The following is a 22,436-nucleotide window of genomic DNA, read 5'->3' on the forward strand; positions in this document are numbered from 1 at the left end:
GACTGTATATGGGTGGGAATCCCAACCATGACGTACCCTTACGCGGTGGGGGACATAACCGCTATACGGCCTCGCCCCCTTAGAGGAGTAAAAATTAGGGACTGATATCAGTAAACCATAGAAAGTGAATGAATCTCAGTGCTGGTAAATGTTATGCATGTGATATGAATGATGTTATGTAAGTGCTAGTCATGTGATTTTCGAAATTATGTATGTTGTTATATTGTGCTCGAATGACCCCCACTTGCTGAGTATTATCCAAAATACTCACCCCTTACTTTACTCTCCCCAGATAAATCAGAAAAGAAAATCGAGGAGGATGAGCAAGACCAGTTTTGGGGCTGATAATAAGATGATTCAAGAAGTTTATTTTAGTTTTGGCTTAGTAAGTTGTAAAAGCTTTCGCATATTATTTTTATCATTTTAAGAATCTACGTTGTAAAGACAATCTATTGATTGATTATGAGTAATAAACTGGTTTTTTGTTTATACTGTACTACGAGGCTTTGTTGTTTTCAATTGTTTGGTTGTAAAACAACGCTGGTGTCAACTAACCCCGGTCTCGGGGCGTGACATTTAAGTGGTATCAGAGCCAAGTTCATAATCCAGTTGGGAAGAAAAATTTGTCAGGTTATGGCAAAAGGCTGATGCAGTCCCTTTGGGAACTCCCAACAAGTATTATTCACAACTTTGATGTGAGGCGTGGTCCGAAAACAAGAAAATCTTTCGTTTAGACCTCCAAAATCGCGTTTTTTGCTATTTTAGGAAAGTTTCGTAGAATTCCTAACTTTTCATAGGAAACTCAGAATTTAATTCCGTCGACTGTTCTAGAATCCTCTCGATGTATTCTTTCTATCCATGGGTCAATGTCCAAACTTTCTAATTTTGGAAACTTTCTCGAAAATCTCGTTCAACGTGTTTCTTGAACTACTTGTTGATTTTTTTGAAATTTTATTATGAGAACAATTAGTATTTGTATTTATTTTGAGAATATATCTATCAGAGATAAGTTGACTTAAGCTTCTGATTTAAGGAAAAAAAAATTGACTCGAGGATGATAAGTTATTTATGAAAACTAATATGAGAAAAGTTGATATAAGGATTATATCATAAGTTTTGGGTACTGTACTATAGAAGTTGATTTTGTGTCGATAGTTAATTGTGTGAGCAATATGTTTGGGTTATTAAGAATATTAAACGCTAACTTTAAATATGTAGAACATTGGAATATCTTGTGAGAAAATATCATCAGGTTAAGGAATTTATATTATTTTGGGATAACAAGTAGGCTACGACCTTACGTAAAAAAAAAAGTAAGTTATGAGATATTGATGGGTATCAAGGAAAGTATAGTACAATAAGTTTTGACTTTTATGGTACTAAGAATGATTCAAAGAAAATGACATTCAATGAACTCCTTTGTTTTAGAGCGTGATAGGCTCGTGATCTTGATGAAAATAAGATTTAGTAAAAGAATAATTATTTGAGGTAACGACTAGGTTATAATTTTCGGGATTTAAGTCAATAAGCTATAGATCAATACTGAGTTAAATTTCAATATTCTATATGAGTCAGATACCATGGCAATGCCAAGGAACAGAAATGCATTTTTTCTGTTACCCAGAATTGGAAAGCCATAATATCGGGAGAAGAAGTTTACCTAGCAATGGTGAACAAAGTGCAAGAAGGAGATAAGCTGAAACTGGAAGATATTCAAGTAATAAGAAAATTTTCAGACGTTTTTTCAGAAAGGCTTCTTGGAATGTTCTTGGACTAAGAAGTAGAGTTCGAGATAAATTTGGTACCAGTGATGCATTAATCTCCAATAAACTGTACCGAATGGCTCCAGATGAATTCAAGGAGCTAAAATAATAATTCCAATAGTTGTTAGAAAAAAAAATGGATTAGGCCAAATGCATCTCTTTGGGGAGCCCCGGTCCTATTTGTAAAGAAGCATTATTAAAGTATGAGATTGTGTATAGATTATAGAGAACTCTATAAGATCACAATCAAGATAAATATATTCTTCCAATAATAGACGGTCTTTTCGATCAACTTAAATGAGCTACAGTCTTCTCCAAACTCGATCTGAGGTCAAGCTATAATCAGCTAAAGGTCAGAGCAGAAGACACCCCAATGTCAGCATTCAAAATAAGGTCATAAGTGGAACTAAGAAAGTAGAGGCAATTCTAGATTATCCGAAACATAAGAATGCAACCAAAATTAGAAGCTTCTTTGGATTACTAGGCTATTAGCTGAAATTTGTCGAGGGCTTCTCTTCAGTAGTTGTATCACTAATGAGACTCGCACAAAAGAACTGTGAATTCAACTGAAGATAAAGATAGCATCTACACCAATGTTGGTATTATCTACTGAGGACAAGGATTTTACCATCTACAGCGAAGTATCAAAGGAAGATCTCAGAGGCGTACTCATGAAAGACAGGCTAGTCAACTAAAGCCGTATGAGCAAAACTACCTTACTCACGATCTCTAGTTGGCAGCAGTGATTTTGCTTTGAAAATTTGGAGACACTATCTCTACAATGCCAAGTGTGAAGTATTCACTCACTGGCCACAAAGTCTCGAATATTTGTTCATTCAAAAAGAATTAAAAATGGGACAAGGACGGTGGATAAAGTTACTCAAAGAATGTGACTTGACAATAAGCTACCACGCCAGCAAGGCAAATAAGGTAGCCAATACTTTGAGTCAAACATGGGTAAGATAACCCTAACATCACTCTCTGTGCAATCATGTCTTCTAGAAGCAGTCAAGCTAAATCAGAGTCGAGACATGACACTAGAGAAGTTCAAAGAACAAGCCAAGGAAATAAAGTCGTCAGATTTTCAAGTGGGCCCAGACATAATCTTGGGGATGAGAGGACGATTATGTGAGCCAGACATCGACAATCTTCGATAAGAAGTGATGTTAGAGGCGCATAAGTCAACATTCCAGATCTATACCATCAGTACAAAGATGTATAGAGATTTGAAAAAAAAAGTTTCTGGCAAAACAGAATAAAAATAGATGTCGCCGAGTTCATATTTAAGTGACAAGTATGCCAACAAGTGAAAGTCGATCATCAGCGACATGGAGAATTACTGCAACAGTTAGAATTCCAGAATGGAAATGAGAACATATTTCCATGGATTTCGTAGTAGAATTTCCAAAGTCAATACAGAGTCAAGACGTGATATGGATAATCGTAGATAGACTCACAAAATCTACGTACTTTCCACTTGTTCGAAGGAATTATAATATTGATAAGTTGACTACTCTATACTTGGATAACATTATGCGGCTACATGGAGTGCCAACAATCATAATGTCGGATAGATATCCAAGATTTGTGTCACGTTTGTGGTAGAGCTTTCAAGAAGCCATGAGAACAAAAGTCACTCTTAATACGGCTTATCGCCCTTAAAATGATGGTCAAACAGAGAGAATGATTCAAATCCTAGAGGGTTTGATAAGGGCATGTGTCATATACTTCAGTAGTAATTGAAGTGAACATATACCCCTGATAGAATTCGCCTACAATAACAATTATCACGTCAATATTGGGATGACTCCATTTGAAGCCTTTACGGACGGAAGTGTCGATAACCACTGTACTGGGACAAAATAAAGGAGACATCCATGACATGCCAGAACTATTCCAAGCGACAATGAAAAAATTGGCCATTATCAAAGACATACTCAAGGCTGCATATGACCAGCAAAAGAGTTAGTCTGATCTTAAAATAAGACAAGTGGAATTCATAGTGAGTGAAAATGCTTATATAAAGGTCTCATTAATACAAGGAATCCTTAGATTTAGTAAAGCTGTAAAAGTTGAATCCTCGATACGTAGGACCATTCAAAATTCTGGATAGATTGACACGTTGTCTTACAGAATAGCATTGCCATCAGATATGTCTAGAATCCATAATGTATTTCAGAAGTCCAAACTAAGGAAATACACCTCGAGCCCAGGCCATGTTATGGAAATTGAACCGCTCATGATCAAAGGTAACATGGGGAAAGAGCTGAAATATGAAGATGTCTCTATTTATATTGTGGATAAAAAGACCAAGTACCGAGATGATGTATTATTCCCTATGTCAAGGTGCAATGGTCAAACACACAGAATGAGAAAACTACTTGAGAGTTTGAAGAAAAAATACGCAAGCAATATCCCTACCATTTCGAAAGTCAAGCCGACTCAAGTTTCGATGACGAAACTTATAATAAGAAGGGAGGGATGTGAAAACCTAAATTTTTGGGCATGCAATTAATTAAATATAGACATGTATGAGAATTTATTTTCGAGTTATAATAAAATTCGAAAATATTAAATAATACATGGTATTGAAAATTCCAAGCCAATAAATAAATGAAATTCAAAATTCAGTACAAATCATGTATTAATTTCGAATAAGGCTGGATATCAATCAATTTGGAAGGAAATATTACACACAAGGTAGATTTTCTCAACAAGGTAGCATCCTAATATTTAAGGAAGGAGTATCTCGATAATTATGAAATAATTATCTCGAAATTATGGAAGAAATATCAATCGAATTATGGTAGGATTTTTACATCACCATTATAAATAGGAGGACCCTCTCATTCAGAATTTACATGAATTTTTCGAGTTCCTCCCCAAATTTTCGAAATTTTGCTCATAAAATTCTGCACGAGTCATCAAAATTATGTTCAAGTTCAGAAATTCGTTTCTCTCACTCGGGTGCTTGGAATCTGATATCCACCGTTCAGAATATGCTTCGGTATGTTTCGCATAACATATCCAAATTTCAGCAAAATCCAACGGTTAGTTTTTTGTTTATAGCCTTTGAAAGAAAACTGCTCAGATTTTATGCGGGAATTCAGCATACCTACGGTTTTTCTGTATGAACAGCCTAAACGAATTCCAAACCCGATCACCACCGTTCATAATATATTTAACTTACTTGTGAACGTACTGTAAAATTTTGAGTCCGATCCAACGGTGAAATAAGGCGAAGTGAATTTTTCAAGACGGCCTGATTTTTCGGTAGATGTGCTGCTGCGTTTTCGAGGGGTTGGTTGCATGATTCTTCTATAGTTTCAGAGTTCTCCACGTTTTCTTCCAGTCTAAGGTAAGTGGGCGTGTTTTAAAGATAAAATTTTGTTTATGCATATTTATTTCGTTTTTTTGAAAATACGGTCGAGTACGTTCTTCTTCTACTCCGTTCTTGTGTTGGTTGTCATACGGTTTTGGGCACTGTGAGGATTCGACTGTATATGGGTGGGAATCCCAACCATGACATACCCTTACGCGGTGGGGGATATAACCGCTATACGGCCTCGCCCCCTTAGAGGAGTAAAAATTAGGGACTGATATCATAAACCATAGAAAATGGATGAATCTCAGTGCTGGTAAATGTTATGCATGTGATACGAATGATGTTATGTAAGTGCAAGTCATGTGATTTTCGAAATTATGCATGTTGTTATATTGTGCTCGAATGACCCCCACTTGCTGAGTATTTTCCAAAATACTCACCCCTTACTTTACTCTCCCCAGATAAATCAGAAAAGAAAATCGAGGAGGATGAGCAAGACCAGTTTTGGGGCTGATAATAAGATGATTCAAGAAGTTTATTTTAGTTTTGGCTTAGTAAGTTGTAAAAGCTTTCCGCATATTATTTTTATCATTTTAAGAATCTACGTTGTAAAGACAATCTTTTGATTGATTATGAGTAATAAACTGGTTTTTGGTTTATACTGTACTACGAGGCTTGTTGTTTTCAATTGTGTGGTTGTAAAACAACGCTGGTGTCAACTAACCCCGGTCTCGGGGCGTGACAATTAGTCACCTACGTGCATCACACGTGGTCATTCCTAGTACTCTTATATGTGGCAGTATCTTGATAAATTTATTACAAAGTTTCCTGAGTGATATATCACGACGTACCGAGGCAAATGGAGAATGTGGCAATGGGATACTCTTAAACAAAAAGAATTGAATTTTCATATGCAAGTTTTCATAAAATTCAAGTTTTTCCTCATCCCTAGTTTGATATCACTCCTCCCTTTGAACCCTAGGTCCATCCTATGCTATACTGCGTGTCTATTAAAAATCTTTTTATTTTTTAGTTTTCAACATGTACACATGTTGTTTGTGTACTGAAATGAGGTTTCATGCATTCACTCATTTCTTTCCTTTTGAGTTACATTATAGAAATGAATACATGTCATTATGTCAAAAGCTGTCGTCGTTGTTAACAGTTAAACCATACAATTCAAACATTAAGTTGTGATCACTATGCCGGTAAGAAAATTGTTGCATCTTATCAATATATCTCTGCACAATATTGCACCAACTTGCAATCCATGTGAATCAGTCACACGATCTTGGGTCTGATGTTAATTATAGAATCAAGAGTGAATTGTTGCGTAAAAACTATTACTAATAGTCATTACAATAGCTAAGCACCACATTTAATCATTATGCCAGCATGCATAAATTAGGAAAAAGATATATGTATGCACTCAGAAAAAAAAATTTCAACATGCGTATAGAGTTTCGAAACACATGTAAGGTTGTGTTGTCTGTTAATTACCTGTTTTCCACTGAGAAGATTTTAGTATTTCTTTAATCAAAAGCATTATCTTTGACATTGTATTAAAAACTTTTGTTAGTTGTTAGTAATAATATCATTTCTTTTTTATTGTTGTGATTGTAAAGCATAGCTTACCATACGACTTCTGTTATGAATAACCATCAAAAGTGTGATGCAGATCTATTAGCAGTGCAAGTGAAGCAGCAAAGGCTGGAGTCCCTTTAGATCAGTACAGAGATAGCTCTAAAGTGCACAATTTTTTTAATTTTATTTTTATTTTCAAATTATGTCATTATCTGGTTGAAATATTGTTGGGAGACGGTTTGAACTAGTATCATTCGATCTGCAAGAAGAGTAGTTTTCTATTTATTAAATTGGTGGTAGAATCAGGTAAAATGTTTGTCATCTGCGTGAATATGAAATAAAAAAAAATTAGCAATGCTCTTCTCTGTTCATATAATAGTAAAATTGGTGTGCAATCATGTGTTCGGATGCTAAGAAAGCAATATCTCTAGTGACATGGAACTGCATCATGATATTAACCTGTTGCGAGTAGGTCAGCATAAATTTTTTTTTTGATGGGTGATTAACCAAATTACCTTCCATATCTAGATTGATTCAGCATTTGACGATGCTGATGTTATAGATGAAGAAACACTTGCTGCATTCATTGGGTGTCAAAAGATGCAGGGTGGTGAGTCAATACTCGAACAAAAGGTTGGTGACAAACTCATATTCTAAATGCGATTTTTAGGGCCAACAGAGATAAATAGCATGTGAATTTTGATCTCGGGCACTGCTACTGCAAATTTTAATGTACTTCTGTATTGATATCTAATTCTAAAATCATATTCTGCATGCTTTTGGTATGACGCCTTTGGTCTTAGCTTCTCTAATGCATGTATCCGTTTCACGGTGGATATTTTTGTTCAGATACACTGCTACCTTCTGCTTTACAGACGATATTGAAAGCAACCGAGAAACTTGTACTCATTGTTACGGGCAAGCAGTATAGAGGTGTGTGGAGGGATTAATTCCAACCCTGGTAAAATCTATAAGGTCAAATGCAAGTTATTGGGCTTCTCTATAATAAATTTTTTATTGTCGTTTCCGGTAACATCTTTAAATATTATTTCAGATCAACCGATGGATATTGCCAAAGAAAGATGATCTGTTCGTCGGTGATACTGAGGTATTCTTAGTAAATTTGGATTCACCTTTACCATTAGATATAGAAGCATCCCATGTAATCATAGGAGCTTGAGTGGTTGTGAGTGGTGTATTGATTTAGTTAAACTTGACCTTTGAACTCAGATGTGTCGACTATGATTTGTGTAGAAAGGTCATTTCTACTGTTATTTTACCTTTTTGTATCAAGGTATGGAAGAGATATCATCCATTGGGTTTGTCAATCCATTAGGATGTGATTTTCCACTCATAACTAAAGAAGGGCATAATGTTCTGGATGTAATATTTACATCTCCAATTCCAAATCTTGGTAATGGTCCTGCATACTACTGAGCAAATATCTTTCCCTCCTTTTATTACTCGAATCAGAATTTTGTTGCGGCATTAATCGATATTCTTACAGCTGATAGTCTTGATCAAATTGATGCCGTTGTCGAGCATGGTGTCATTGCCAGGATCTTTTGAGTTTCATAATACCTCTTTTACAATAATACACACGCATACATGCAAACATATACGGTGATCTTGATAAAAAAAAAATTATGAGAAGTTTGTTGACTACTCTTTGCCACCTTGTTAAAACTTGCAATTTAAATTGTATTATGGCAAAAACTTGTGTGAGACGGTCTCATGAGTCGTATTTTGTGAGACAGATATCTTATTTGGGTGATCCATGAAAAAGTATTACTTTTTATGCTAAGAGTATTATTTTTTATTGTAAATATCGATAGGGTTGACCCGTTTCACAGATAAAGATTCGTGAGACCGTCTCACAAGAGATCTACTCTCGTATTATTTCCTTTTTAGATCCAGTCTTATTTAAATAAAATAAGTAGATGTTCTATTGCTGGAAATGTACTATATACGCCTTACCTTGTCAGATAAAACTATCTCCTCATTATCATTTATTTTGGTCGAGGTTTCTCAGTACCACGTGGCTCAGACTATTGAATACTGATCCGATGAACTAAGTTCTCCGGCATTACAAAAGACTCCACACCCTTGGAGATTTGAAATTTTGTCAATTAGCAATATCGTGTGTTGGTGAAATGCCAGGTGCACAGCAGTGATTGCTTCAAAAGATGGATTGCTCACTGTTGATAATACTCTTGGACTTAAAGGGAGCAAAGTTTAATCTCCGAGCTTGGATAGACGGTGGCTTTGTGTCAATTATCATCTCATCGATACTGAGCACACATATTACCAAAGTCCTCAAATTTTGTTTTATGTCAGTTAGGCAATCTGTTGCTTGAAATGCCGCCTTCGTAAAGCTGTCCCGAGAACTTTCCCAGGAAAAGAGCACCTTGTTAGCCATATTATCTTGTGCTCCTAGAGTCTAATTATCTCTTGTAATCAATTTCGTATAGCTTTTTCCCGCTTTTCGCATACTTCGTGAATCAGTAGGTGTAATGTTCTTGAAACTCCAAACTAGTGTTGTACAACAGTTATTCAAATTTTTTTTCCAAATAATGTGCGGCCTTCGTACTATACGTATGATCTATGGCGGTAACTAACAAAGAACACCATATTCTCGAACATATATTTGTTTCCAAAAGTTTTATACGTCACCCCAACACACGAGGGATGTTGCTCAGATTGTGGTCACACGCACCCCAGCTCTTCATCTTATCCACGACAAAATTTGATGACAAAAATAAACTATACCTATCAGAGACTCGTAATTAAACTCAAGCTCTTTTTTAATACAACACTAAACTGGGTCAAAATTTGAGCTGTAAATGGTGTTTCATGTTAGTTCCTGTAGTGAATGTCAAGCTTATATGTTCACGCAGACATGACTTGAGGGGTGGTTCCATAACCATTAAGATGTGCCTTCTGCCATCTCCACGCAGTTTGCAAACTTTCTTGAAGATTAGTGAATTTTGCAGTCCAGTTTAATTCGTTCTTGATCTTGGCTGGATCACTATATACTTCTGCATAATCACCAGACCTACGTGGAAGGTAATCTACTCTCATGGGCACCCCAGTTGCCTTCTTACAAGCCTCCACGAACTCCTTCACTGATCTTCCTGATATTGACAGAGACTAGCTGTTAAAAGTTTATACAAAAATAAAGATCAAGGTGTGAAGGTGGCCTGTACCTTTTCCTGTACCAACATTGTAGATGCCAACTTTACCGGGCTCTGCCCTTTCCAGAGCTTTGACATGAGCATCAACCAGATCAGTAACATCAATATAATCGCGTATGCATGTGCCATCTGGAGTTTTGTAATCTGTTCCTCTAACCTGCATTACGAACGAATTTATGAATTATGATCACATAATGACATATTAGTTGTTAAAAATGTGGTCAGAGATGTGAGGATATCATGATATGTTCATTGGAGATGGAGATACCTTGAGACCAGGGATGATGCCACGAGCAGCATCGAAGCAAGCACCAGATATCCGCCCATGCTCACGAAGTTCTGGCCTGGGAGCTTCTCCAAGTCTTCCTCAGGATCAGAGCCAATCACATTGAAGTATCTGAAACATAAAAAAATTGCGAAAGATAAGAAAGAATGCTGCTTCAGATTTTCCACAAATGAAAACAGAAAACCGTATCAGCCATAGTTCAGTAATAGTATTCAATGCAAATTGAAGTTTCTCGATGTAGAAATAAAACAAATTTGAGCTATATAGAGTCGTACACATTAAATACCAACCTTAAAATCATTACTGCCTTATCTGAGTTTTTATGAAAATCCAGAATTATATCTTCTGTCATCTTCTTGGCTTTTCCATAAGGATTTATTGGAACCTGCTTGGTGTAAATAAAAATATTGCAGTTCAGTTGGCATTTACAATCTTTGTATAGGCATGTGTCTAACTGCAGCAGTTCTCACCTGTGCAGTGTCTTCTGTAATGGGCATCTGTTCAGGTTCCCCATAAGTTGCACATGTACTAGAATAAATCAAAGTCTGAACTCCATGAGCTGCCATTGCTTCTAACACAAGAAGCGTATTGGATGTGATGTTGTGATAATACCTGTGTTGCAGAAGTCATTGGCACAAGAAATATATTTTACGAAAAGGCAAGACAATCAGAAGACAAAGTGGAAAGCATGAGCTTCCATTTACCATCAGTATTCACTTCTAACTGTTGATATCGCACATTTTGGAACACCTCACCCCTTTATGCATAAGAAACGAGAATATCATATTCAATTATAAGTCTATATTCCAGGCTTCAATGGAACAGGCATCATGAGTATTCATCAAGCCTCGTGTCCCATAAATACTAAAATAAAGACAATAAAAATTTTAGTTTCTTGCGTGAATGTTATCCACTACTGAGAATATGCTAGAACTCACCAATTACAAATTTGACAATCTTGAAGAGTCAACTACCATTCTAACAAGTGGAATCCTCAAGACACACTCATGTTTGAACAGCATAAAATAAGACCAAGAGTAACTCACTTGAGGGGATCGAGAGTACTCTCCCCAACATACGCTACAGCTGCAAAATGCATCACTGCATCAAAAGCATTTTCCGAGAAAATTTCGTGCACCTGGACAAGGGTCAAGCTAGTCCTTTGGTTATGAATGTTGAAAATAATCGAACAAAAGAATATCTTATGAAATAAATATGCCCAATAAAGATACCATTTTTGCATCCCCGAGGTCAGCATGTATAAACTGAAGTCTTCCAGGTCCAGGAAATAGTTGTTGTAGGACCTTTATGGCCCCAAGGTTTCCCCTTGAGAGATTATCCTGTCAAATGATATTTACATTTTTCAAGGCCCCAGGTAATATTTATGGTAACGAATGATTCTAGACGACAACTATTGATACCAGAAAGATACCACTATAGTCACCCGGTATGAGTCCTTGAGAAGTCGTAACGCAGCATGTGATCCGATGTAACCGGCACCTCCAGTAACTAAGACATGAATCACCCCCGGTTCATGGCTTGAGAACTGTATAATGATTAATGCGGACGTCAAATATAGTTGGTCGAAGATAAAAAAAAGTCCTGCTCTAGCATTTTTTTTGCCAGTAATTGGAAAGAAAACACGAAATTGAAATAAAATGGAAACAGAAATCTGGCAACCAATAATGAAGTCAGATTCACTTCTTTTGATTTCAAGGTAGATGAAGGGGTAACCAACGAAAACAGAACTTGAGACTAGTAGAACAAAGAAAATTATTAACAAAATACATAACAAATAGGGAAGGCCTAAAACTGCAGCATAGTTTTAAGATAATAAAGCATAAATACGCAGATAAATGGGAATCAAATCTTCCAAGAAATGAAACAGGAAATACAAATAGAAAATTACTTCACTGGGGGTGTTAAAATTTGGGGATTGCTTCAGCATAAGAATACACAATGCTGTAAGAATAGCAGCCATCAAAATTTTTCCTAAAATATTACTCTTCTTCTTTGGGTCAGTGTAATCCATGCCTGCTAGCAAAATATAAATTGTAGTGAGAATTGACTAGATAAATGATACACCACAAAATAACAAGTGTAATAAGAGCAAAAGGAAAAAAGATTAACACCTCCTAAAGACAGAGATCTGTTAGACCTCTGCTGAGTTCTTATCCGTGCAAAACTCAGCATTGAGGATATTCCTTTCCAATCGTAATCAGACAAATTAATTAAATTATATCAAGTTTTGATATCAACAGTCAGCAGATACCCTTCCGCAGCTCTCAAATCTGCAGCAACAAAAGAATGAGCATTGATCAGTAAGAAAGAAAAAAATACAAAGATTTAAATCCTCCTAAATCCATGCATTTCAAATCCTATGGTTTTGAAAACCTCCCACGAATTCAATTCATTCCATCCAAATACAAGCTGGGCCGAAAGATGAAAATGGAACTAATAAAATTTCCCATTTAAGCAAGTAATTTGACCCAAGATCAGAAAATCACTAAAACCTAACGCAATTTTCAAAATCGTGTTGCAAACACCCAACTAATTAGAACATGGACATGAAGAACAAGATACATGAGTCAGAATTTAAACACAAAAAACTCTCAAGATCCGTCAGATTACAGTCCAAAAACCAAAATCACAAATTGAATTAACTAATTCTTGAATTCGACACAAAAAAAAAAAAACGAAAAAGTAATAACGAACAAAGGATAATACGACCACATAAAAAAAAATCCCCAATTTTATACAAATTGAAGAGTCCGTGAGTCATTCAACACGTTAAATCAATAATATTGAGCAAAGATTATATTTTTTCAACATTTTCCCGCACATGTGTGCATGCGTTATACGACAAGAAGATCCGAAGAACCACAAGGGAAGGACGATCGTCCCAATGCAATCACCATTACCAAAACACACAGAGAAAATTCAGAAAAACAAGATCAAATTCCTAAATTATAATCACCGAATAAAAAAGGAACAAGAGGACGTACGACAAAAAGCGGGGAGTCGTTCCTAGTTGGCAGGGATCGGAAAATGCAAGAACTCACACCGAAACAGATTGTTGTAAGTTTCCAATTTTAGTTAATTATAAATTAATAGTTTATTAAAAACCAATTTGATGGAGACAATTTATTTAAATAAAATAGTAAAACTTCAAAAGTCATTAATAATGGGCCAAAAGCCCGTTACTATGTTATTTTCACAGCCCAAAGCCTAAAGAATAAATGAAGATTTCTACCGGGAAGTCGCCGTTGCCGCGGTTTCAGAAGAAGAAGATTGTGATCGGGAAGTAAGTGCAAATGGCCGTAAAACCCAAGTGTCGAACAATTCTTCTACCCCTCGCAGAATACCCCCTCGATTCCGCTACCCATACCACCTGTGTCGCACTCTCCAAACACTCCCAAGATCAAACCCTCGTATACGTTGGCACTCTTGCAGGCACTTTGTTCTTATACTCCTTTCGAACTGCAATCTCTTTCCTTAAACGCATCTCCGTCTGTGCCAGTCCCCTTAATTCTATTTCTCCCCTACCCCGTATTGGTAAAGTCATTGTCTTCGCCGATGGCGTTTTGTTTCTTATCGACGCCACTTTACTTGAATCTCCTAAAAGAATCAGTCTCATTAAAGGCGTTACTGCTTTTTCTCGCAAATTTCAGACTCAAAAAAACAACAGCCGGAATGTTCACAATCACAATAACGACTTCTTTGCTATTGGGATAGGGAAGAAGTTGGTATTGGCGGAGTTGATTTTGAGTGGGACGTTAGTAATCTTGAAGGAATTTCAGGGGATTTTTGATGGGATCATTACGACTTCATCGTGGATCGATGATTCTATATTTGTCGGTACCAAGAGTGGGTATTACTTGTATAATATTCTAAATGGGAGATGTCAATTAATCTTTTCGCTTCCCGATGCTTCAAGTGTGCCACAACTGAGATTGTTGGCCAATGAGGCGAGGGTATTGTTAATGGTAGATAATGTTGGTATCATCACAGATATGGTGGGGAACCCTGTAGGGGGGAGTTTGGTGTTTAAGGAGACTCCAGATTCGTTTGCCGAAATAGGTACTTATGTGGTGTCTGCGAGGAAAATGAAGGTAGAATTGTACCACAAGAAAACGGGATTTTATGTTCAGAGTTTGGATCTTGGGGATACAGGTGCTTGCCCATGCGTGGTGACAGACGAGGGGGCAGAAAATGGTATGCTTGTTGCTGTTGCGACAAAATCAAAGGTACATTTTAATTAATTTGCTTTCACTTGGATCTGTTGTTTGAAGTTTGAGCTATAAGTTAACTTTTTCCCAGCATGTATTGCTGATGTACATGACACAAACACATTGGATAACACTTTTTGCTTCTCTAAATATCTCATTTTTCTGCTATTATGAAGTTTAAAATAAGTGTGAGACAGAGTATTACTAGAGAAATGACCAATTTCCTCGTAAGTGCTTACAAAAGGTCCTGAGAAATGACCAATTTCCTGTTAAGTGCTTACAAAAGGTCCTGATTATTCACTTGCTATATCCTATCAAGGTTGTTTGCTATGGGAAAATTTCTGGAGAAAAGCAAATCAAGGATCTCCTGCGGAAAAAGAACTTCAAAGAAGCCATATCATTGATTGATGAGCTTGAGAATGAAGGTGAAATGACAAAGGATATGCTTTCTTTTGTTCATGCACAAGTGGGATTCCTCTTGCTCTTTGACTTGCATTTCAAGGAAGCAGTGGATCACTTCCTGCTTTCCGAAAACATGCAGCCTTCTGAACTTTTTCCCTTCATAATGCGGGACCCTAATCGCTGGACCCTGCTGGTACATCCTGAATGCCAATTATTATGCCTATGTATTTGATTTCATGTTTGCAAGGTCTTTTTTGCCCAATTGAATTTTTTTGCTATGTCCTTCCAGAAGTCTTATTCGGTGATTCTGGAGATGTATTACATAGTAACATGCAATATCGTTCGTGCAAGTTAATTACTTTTGTATGTCATTTAAAATAGTAGTTTATCCCGTGAAGCTAAGTATTTATGCCGTGTGTTATCATAAAATAAAAATGTTGAAGTGCTTGAGATATATTCATTGAAGGCTATCCAATGATGGACAAAGAAATAGAATATGCAACTATCTTGTGGCTTCTGATATATAATGTGCTTGCTGAACATTTGATGCAGTGGAATGCTTTAATATCCTATTTGTTTCATCTTCTATCCATTTAATTGCACTTGGATATAAGTGGGCTTTTTTGAGCGTATGTGCCATGATTTCACTCGCACTTGATAATAAATCCTACACGATGTTCGGTTAACTGTTATGAGAATTTTTAGGTTCCAAGGAACCGGTATTGGGGTTTGCATCCTCCTCCAACGCTTCTGGAAAATGTAATAGATAATGGATTGACAGCCATTCAAAGAGCTGTGTTTTTTAAAAAGGCAGGTGTGGAGACTTCTGTTGATGATGAATTTCTTCTAAGTCCACCCAGTAGGTCTGATCTATTGGACTCTGCAATTGAAAACATGATAAGGTGTTTATTATTTTAAGTTGGTTTTATTTGAAATTCATCATTTTCAATTTTTTTCTAAAGTTCGATGATATGCTTTCCAGTTTCCATCCACTTATTTCCCTTATGATTGCTCATTTGCCACAGATATTTGCGAGTTTTCCATGATAAAGATTTGGATCTTTCAGTTAAGGAGGGAGTTGATACGCTTTTAATGTACCTATTTAGAGCTCTCAACCGTGTTGAAAATATGGAGAAACTTGCATCATCTGAGAATAGCTGTGTAGTGGTAGGCATCACTTTACCTTTCTCACTTGTTAGATGAAATTTATTGCTCACTTGCCTTTTCTATTACTTTTAATCATAGTTGTTAAAAGGCGAGCGCCTCTCGCCACCACCAGACGATCCCTCCACGCTTGGGTATATATACCCAGGCCCTGCGGTGGCTCGCCTTTGGAAGCCAAGCGTGCCTGAGTGGGCTTTTCTTTTCTATTTTTCTTTTTTCTCTTAAAATCCTACCAAACCCTAGAAGAATCTGCCAATAATAAAAGATAATTGCAGTAATAGATAAATAACTAAATATATTTTTGTGATATAATATATTTTTGCTTAGCTTAATTATTTCAATAATATTGTTTTGTAATAAAATAGTAGTAAATAAATATATTATTTTAAAAAATTAATAGTGCGCCTTGCTTCGATAAGGCGCATTGCGCCTCAGGCTCCAGGACTTTTTTGCGCCTTGCGCCTTTAACATCTATGCTTTTAATGTCAAAGAAATTATAAACTTCAGTCAAATATCTAGACTCACTTGGATTATTTCTGATTTTTATGATTGCAATGTTGTGTGTCACTTACTTTACAATTATTCCAAAGTCATTTATGGCGTCAGTTCAAGTGGATGGTAAGCTTAATGAACTTACACTAGCATGGTTACTTAGTTTTAGCATATAATTTAATAAGTTTAAGATTGGATAACTGTAGCAAATGCAAAATTTGACGTCAAACAATGACTACTGTATTTCAATGGGCAGTACAGGAGGAGCTTGAACCATTGCTCCATGAATCTGGGCATTTACGTGCTCTTGCATTTTTATATACTGGTAAGGGGATGAGTGACAAGGCTCTCGCCATCTGGCGTATTTTGGCAAGAAATTATTCAACCAGCTATCATAAAGATCAATATGAGGTAACTGGTTCACTAGAACCCTTAAGTCCGGAGATGGCTGCAATTGAGGCATCTAGGATTCTGGAGGAGTCTTCTGACCAAGATCTTGTACTTCAACATCTTGGATGGGTACGCGAAAAAGATCTTGTTAGCCTTTTATTTTCTTGTGACACTGTGACATTAATAAATACTTCATTCATATTTCTACTAAAGGATTATGACCTTGTCAGTTAAATGATCTTTTTTGCTTGATACTAATTGCTGATGGTACTTGTTTTCCATTAGATTGCAGATCTTAGCCAGGTGTTAGCAGTCCAAATTTTGATATCAGAGAAAAGATCAAACTTACTATTACCAGGCAAGAATAATAATAAGCATGTGGTTTGTGATGTTTATAAGTTCAGCTACCAAACCTGACTGTTTTCTCAGTAATATTATATCAAGGGACCAGTGACTTTTGAATTATAAATTGTTTTAGCGATTCCTGAGAGAAGAAAATGCCTCGATTGGACTTTGTGATTTAACTAGTTAGATTTATTTTTTTTATAGATATGGTTGGTGAATTTTTCCTATTTTTCTCACAGATAAAGTAATATCTGCTATTGATCCCAAGAAAGTGGAAATTCTTCAAAGGTATGCCCTGGTATTCTTTAAATTTTCCATGGCATTATGTGGCAGAGTGAACTTATAGCCTTTTGTGAATGTGTTGTCAATTATTACTTGCTTCTTAAGGGTTTGGGACAGTGACAAAGAAATAGAGACTATTTAATATGCTTTCCTTGTCCATATTTCCTCTTTATGGTGTGTTCATGGCTCTAGTGTTTGCTATTGTTATCTTGTTTAAGGGTCATTCATTTTTCACCCACGACAAAAGCTCTAAAAGTTATTAATCCAGTTATTCTAACCGTAAGAATGTGATAGTTGCATGTTCTCATTTTCTTTGGACACCGACAATTCACTCGGTCACATGTTAAAGATCTTTTGTTAAAAATAAATTGCTTTTCAAGGTTGTATGATGGCAAACCTTTAATGATGTTAGCTTTAGTAGAATGAGCTTCAATGGTGTTTGGTTGGGCTTTGGATTATTTTTAAGTTTATTATTTTAGAAAGAGTTTTGTACTGTTTTATACATTAATAATGGTGTTTTGGAGATGATCTTTTAACACACACCTTAATAAAGCACATGTTTCATAATATCTTAAAAACACACAACCTAATTTTGTGATGTAATTTTTTTTCTGAAGAACCACTTTCAATATTTTTGAGTTAGTAAGTACTGGAAAACTCAAATGAACCCTAGCTTTTAGCTCTTACGGAAATGGTTATTGTAATTATACCTTTTGCTTATTACTACTCCAATTTGACTTGTAGCTCAATAGTTCTAACCAAAATTAATTAAGATAGGATTAAATTGATCGGTTCAATTTTACACCAATCATTTATCTTCTATGAATTGATTCTTAGATATTGCAATGCTGACTTGTGTACAAAAGCAGTAAAATTATCAGTACAAATGCAGTTTTTCCTCTTGATAGTTTAATACTACCATCTCTAGAGCATCACATGTGTTACTGTTATTAATTTATTGATGCAGATATCTACAATGGTTGATTGAAGATCAAGATTCTGACGACTCTCGGTTCCACACAGCATATGCCCTCCTACTTGCCAAGTCAGCTCTTCAAAGTTATGAGATGGAGCGTCCATCAGAAAATTCTGTTGTTGGAATGTCTGATGACGAGATAAATATTTCTAATGCTGGAAGGAGAACAATGTTTGAAAGTCCTGTCAGAGAAAGATTGCAGATTTTCTTACAGTCATCAGACTTGTACGACGCAGAAGAGGTCCTTGATATGATTAAAGAGTCTGACCTATGGCTAGAAAAGGTCCACTAGCATTTCTCTGGTCATCATACCTTATGATACATGCACTTCCCGATAGAATTATTAGTGTTTGAAATATTTGTGCACTTACCGAACTGTCAGCTGGTAGTAATGGCACAATTTTTTTGGTTTTATCAATATATGTAAGCTGGCTCTAGTGTTTTTGGCAGGCTATTTTATACCGGAAGCTTGGTCAAGAAACGCTAGTGCTTCAGATTTTGGCCTTGTAAGTCTACCTGTTTAAGTGATAATGGTTGTTCAACCTTCTTTATCCTTAGAGTAGTTTGTAATGATTTTGTTTTTTTAAATTTTGTATGTCACTGCTTTTCCTCTTTCGATCGATTGAACTATGATATATCATGTGTGATTTCAGGCTTTTCAATATTCTCGACTGTTGTCATGCTTCCTTATGTATGGTCTCTGTAATATCTTATTAGCACGATATTTTTTGCATTATGTTGCCCTTGTTATGTTGTCCTTTGTAATCATGGAAGACACATTCCCATAATTGCATTGATGAATGTGTCCTGCATATAGTATGATTGGACTTATGCGATTTGTCTTTTCATCTTGTATTAGGAAATTGGAGAATTGTGAAGCTGCTGAACAATATTGTGCGGAGATTGGTAGACCAGAAGCTTATATCCAGTCGGTCCATTTTGATATTTTGACAGTTCCATGAATATTGGTTTTGGTGCTATGCTCACGTTATTTTTCTCCTTTTAGGTTACTTGAGATGTATTTGGATCCAAAGGATGGTAGAGAGCCCATGTTTAAAGCTGCTGTCCATCTTCTTCACAATCATGGAGAAATGCTAGACCCAATGCAAGTCTTGGAGGTATGAAATCTATCAACCTCCTTTTCCAGTAAACCAATAACATTTGTTCTGGAAATGCTCTGGATTCATGATGAGGAGATGGCTTTTAGAAAGTTTCGTCTCGATGGTCAAACTGCATCTTTACTTAATTTTTTTTATCACTATCTTGTCTCTTTAATTGCAATAAAGTACTTTTATCTATGAAGTCAATGCTTCTATGCTAGACAAAATAATCCTGCATCTTATTTTATAGGATAGACCAAATTGTTCAGTATATATAAGTTTTCAACTTTTCTTTTAGTTCTACATATCTTTTTTTATAATGAAGAGTTAAAGAGATCACAGTAGTCTGCCTTTTTTTGTTTGGAACCCATTTTCTTTTGCAGGTATTTTCTGAATAATAGATGTTCAGATATGTTGGAGAAAGGCTAATAATTATCTTTCTCAGATGTTGACTGTATTCTATATTTCCAGTCTCCAGTTGATGTCACACAAAAATGTTACATAATAATATTCTTTGTGGGAGAATTTTCTGTATTTGCTTTAGGTTTGCATAATTGTGGTCATATGTGTTATGATTTCTTTTGGCATGACATCCTACCTGTTCTGGCATGTCAATGTATTAAACACTTGTTATTATACTGTAGTATGCTATTGAAAGTGACACAGGGATGAAAAGGTGGCCTAAAGATGAAAAAAATTGATAGAATGTTGCAAATTATCTGGTAAATGCGTTAAAGATATAAAAAGATAAAAAGAAGAAATAAATATTCTGGTCAAGGTGTTCTTACCTCTAGTGTGAAGCTGATTTCCCTTATTGTCTGGTAGCATGTGGTTTGGGATACACTGGCTTAGGTTTGACCTGATATTAGTAGTGAAATCCTTTCGATGCAGTGCAAATACTCTTTTCATGGTGGTGATTTAAGGAGCCCTCTTACGCATTCTTATTTTTGGAGGTCGATATTCCTGCTTCACACTACATCTATGCCATAGCCCCTTGTCCTGTTATATGTTGTTTATGATAAGCGTACGTAAGAGAACTTTGGTAGAAGGAATCAAGTAGAAACAATGACTATATATTTATCTGTCTTTGAGTGCAAATTATCTCGGTAACTTTTAGCTGCCATCTTTTGGTGTCTGGAACTGTAATGGTTCGAGAAAGTTGCAAGTTTCTATGATTATTATGATTTGTTAACATAAATTATTATTTTAGTTTCCACAGTACTGTTTTTTCCACAGAGATTGTCTTCTGATATACCCCTGCAGCTTGCCTCAGCCACAATACTAAGGATTCTTAGAGCTCGGCATCATCATCATCGACAAGGACTAGTATGTTTTTTTATGTAATCATGTTTTATGGCTTCCTGAAAATACATAATCAGGTTTTTGGGCCCCCTTATTAGGATTAAGTTATTTGGAATCCTTGTTTTTATGTTTACATTATTTTGTTTGGTCCTCTATTCTAGGAATGTGGTTTGGATTCTTAATCTTCCAACTGTTTTTCATATTGTATAATGATTCTCTTTGAAGCTATCTATTCTTCAAGGCACTTTTTGTCGATCTCTAGTCATGTGCTGAAAACTGTTGAGTTCTTGCCAGATTGCGCACAGTTTGTCCCATGCTTTGCATATTGATTTGAGCTTGGCAAGATTGGAAGAAAGATCGCGTCATGTGCCGATTGATGATGAAAGTGTTTGTGATTCTTGTCATGCGCGTCTTGGTACTAAACTTTTTGCTATGTACCCAGATGATACCATTGTTTGTTACAAGGTATTTGAACTCTTCTTTGAAATTAAATCTGATGCAATCTAAAACTATAAAAGGCAAGTAAACAAAAATCCTATCATTCTTGAAGTCATCATAATCCTTCAGCTTATTTTTTTGAATCTTCAATGAGTGAACCGTTGATGTTCCACATCCTTGTGCTTTGCATCTTGGTTTGGGCCTGGGTCGGGCGTGTTCGACTTATCTGGTTCCATTACACTCGATATGAAGGATATCTTGGTCTAGTCCCTTGACCTGTATCCACCACCACCATACCTCCACCCTTCATTGCATATGTCCTCTAAAGTTCTGTCTGGTTAGTGTAATGCATGAGGTTGATATCATGCCTTTAACTGATTGAAAGTTGAAACTCATCTTTATTGCAGTGTTATCGTCGTCAGGGTGAGTCAACGTCTGTCACAAATCATGATTTCAAGAAAGATATATTAGTTAAGCCTGGTTGGTTGGTAACTCGATGAACACATATCTTGAAGTTGTGACTTGATGAGGTGGCATCATGAAATATGAGCATTGAATAAAAGCAATGACTCTTGTGTTTGTTGCTTGATATATGGAAGGTCCAGGAAAGCGGTTGTTGAATAGTATGGACTGCTAAGGCAGAGTACAGTGTATAGCAGTTGTATCGCATTGCTGCTACTTACAGTGTGCAGAAGACGTTCTCTTCCCTATATATATATATATATATATATACTATGAATCTAAATATATATATATACTATGAATCTTAATTTTTAGTTAGAATTATTATGAATATTTAAAAAAAAAAAAACTGAATATGATTGTGCTCGAGGAAGTGACGATCCTTTTTCCATTTTTCTTGTCCAGTAGTGATGTAGATATTGTTAACTTTTATGGGGTCATGCCAAAGAGAAGGAAGTAGCGTGATTGTAGTGTCTCTTGTGGGGTGTTACGAGAGACAGAAACTCCATTAATAATAATAATTTATAAAGAAACACTTTATAATAAACAGAAACTAACAATTTGCTGGCAATGAACAACTTTTTTTTACGTCCGAAAACAATTAATTCAATGAACATAAAATTTGTAATTTTTATGTACGAAAAATGTAAGATCACCACGAAATGTTTTGCGTTGGTGAAGACCTTCTTTAACAAATCATCC

General features: G+C 35.9%; 2 protein-coding genes and 1 long non-coding RNA gene across 6 annotated transcripts; 2 read left to right on the forward strand and 1 right to left on the reverse strand.

The window, feature by feature from the left end:
- The first annotated feature begins 6,720 nt into the window (after positions 1 to 6,720).
- Positions 6,721 to 8,493, forward strand: LOC142526705 (uncharacterized). 4 transcript variants are annotated; one of them, XR_012815316.1, is made up of 7 exons: positions 6,721 to 6,909; positions 6,942 to 7,144; positions 7,235 to 7,305; positions 7,548 to 7,647; positions 7,727 to 7,780; positions 7,967 to 8,086; positions 8,180 to 8,483. It is a non-coding gene; the product is annotated as an uncharacterized LOC142526705 (long non-coding RNA). The 4 variants fall into 4 exon arrangements; XR_012815315.1 differs by having other exon boundaries at positions 6,721 to 7,144; positions 8,180 to 8,487; XR_012815317.1 differs by having other exon boundaries at positions 6,721 to 7,144; positions 7,548 to 7,633; positions 8,180 to 8,486.
- Positions 8,494 to 9,304: 811 nt separating this feature from the next.
- On the reverse strand, positions 9,305 to 13,258 carry LOC142526704 (UDP-arabinose 4-epimerase 1-like). The gene is given in 12 exon segments (XM_075631256.1): positions 9,305 to 9,806; positions 9,879 to 10,023; positions 10,135 to 10,235; positions 10,238 to 10,263; positions 10,443 to 10,537; positions 10,623 to 10,764; positions 11,199 to 11,290; positions 11,385 to 11,492; positions 11,585 to 11,698; positions 12,062 to 12,186; positions 12,285 to 12,443; positions 13,158 to 13,258. Coding segments are annotated over 11 exon segments (1,254 nt in total). The 5' UTR covers positions 12,346 to 12,443; positions 13,158 to 13,258; the 3' UTR covers positions 9,305 to 9,561.
- Positions 13,259 to 13,370: 112 nt separating this feature from the next.
- LOC142526305 (vacuolar sorting protein 3) lies at positions 13,371 to 22,004 on the forward strand. Its single transcript, XM_075630601.1, has 14 exons — positions 13,371 to 14,399; positions 14,701 to 14,976; positions 15,489 to 15,685; positions 15,809 to 15,950; positions 16,701 to 16,958; positions 17,115 to 17,187; positions 17,414 to 17,462; positions 18,424 to 18,715; positions 18,883 to 18,938; positions 19,292 to 19,360; positions 19,439 to 19,550; positions 20,769 to 20,858; positions 21,129 to 21,299; positions 21,680 to 22,004. The coding sequence occupies exons 1-14, from the start codon at positions 13,467 to 13,469 to the stop codon at positions 21,770 to 21,772; spliced, it is 2,811 nt and encodes a 936-aa protein (XP_075486716.1). The 5' UTR covers positions 13,371 to 13,466; the 3' UTR covers positions 21,773 to 22,004.
- Positions 22,005 to 22,436: the final 432 nt, after the last annotated feature.

This window comes from Primulina tabacum, chromosome 15, assembly GCF_025594145.1.
Source record: "Primulina tabacum isolate GXHZ01 chromosome 15, ASM2559414v2, whole genome shotgun sequence".
NCBI lineage: Eukaryota > Viridiplantae > Streptophyta > Magnoliopsida > Lamiales > Gesneriaceae > Primulina > Primulina tabacum.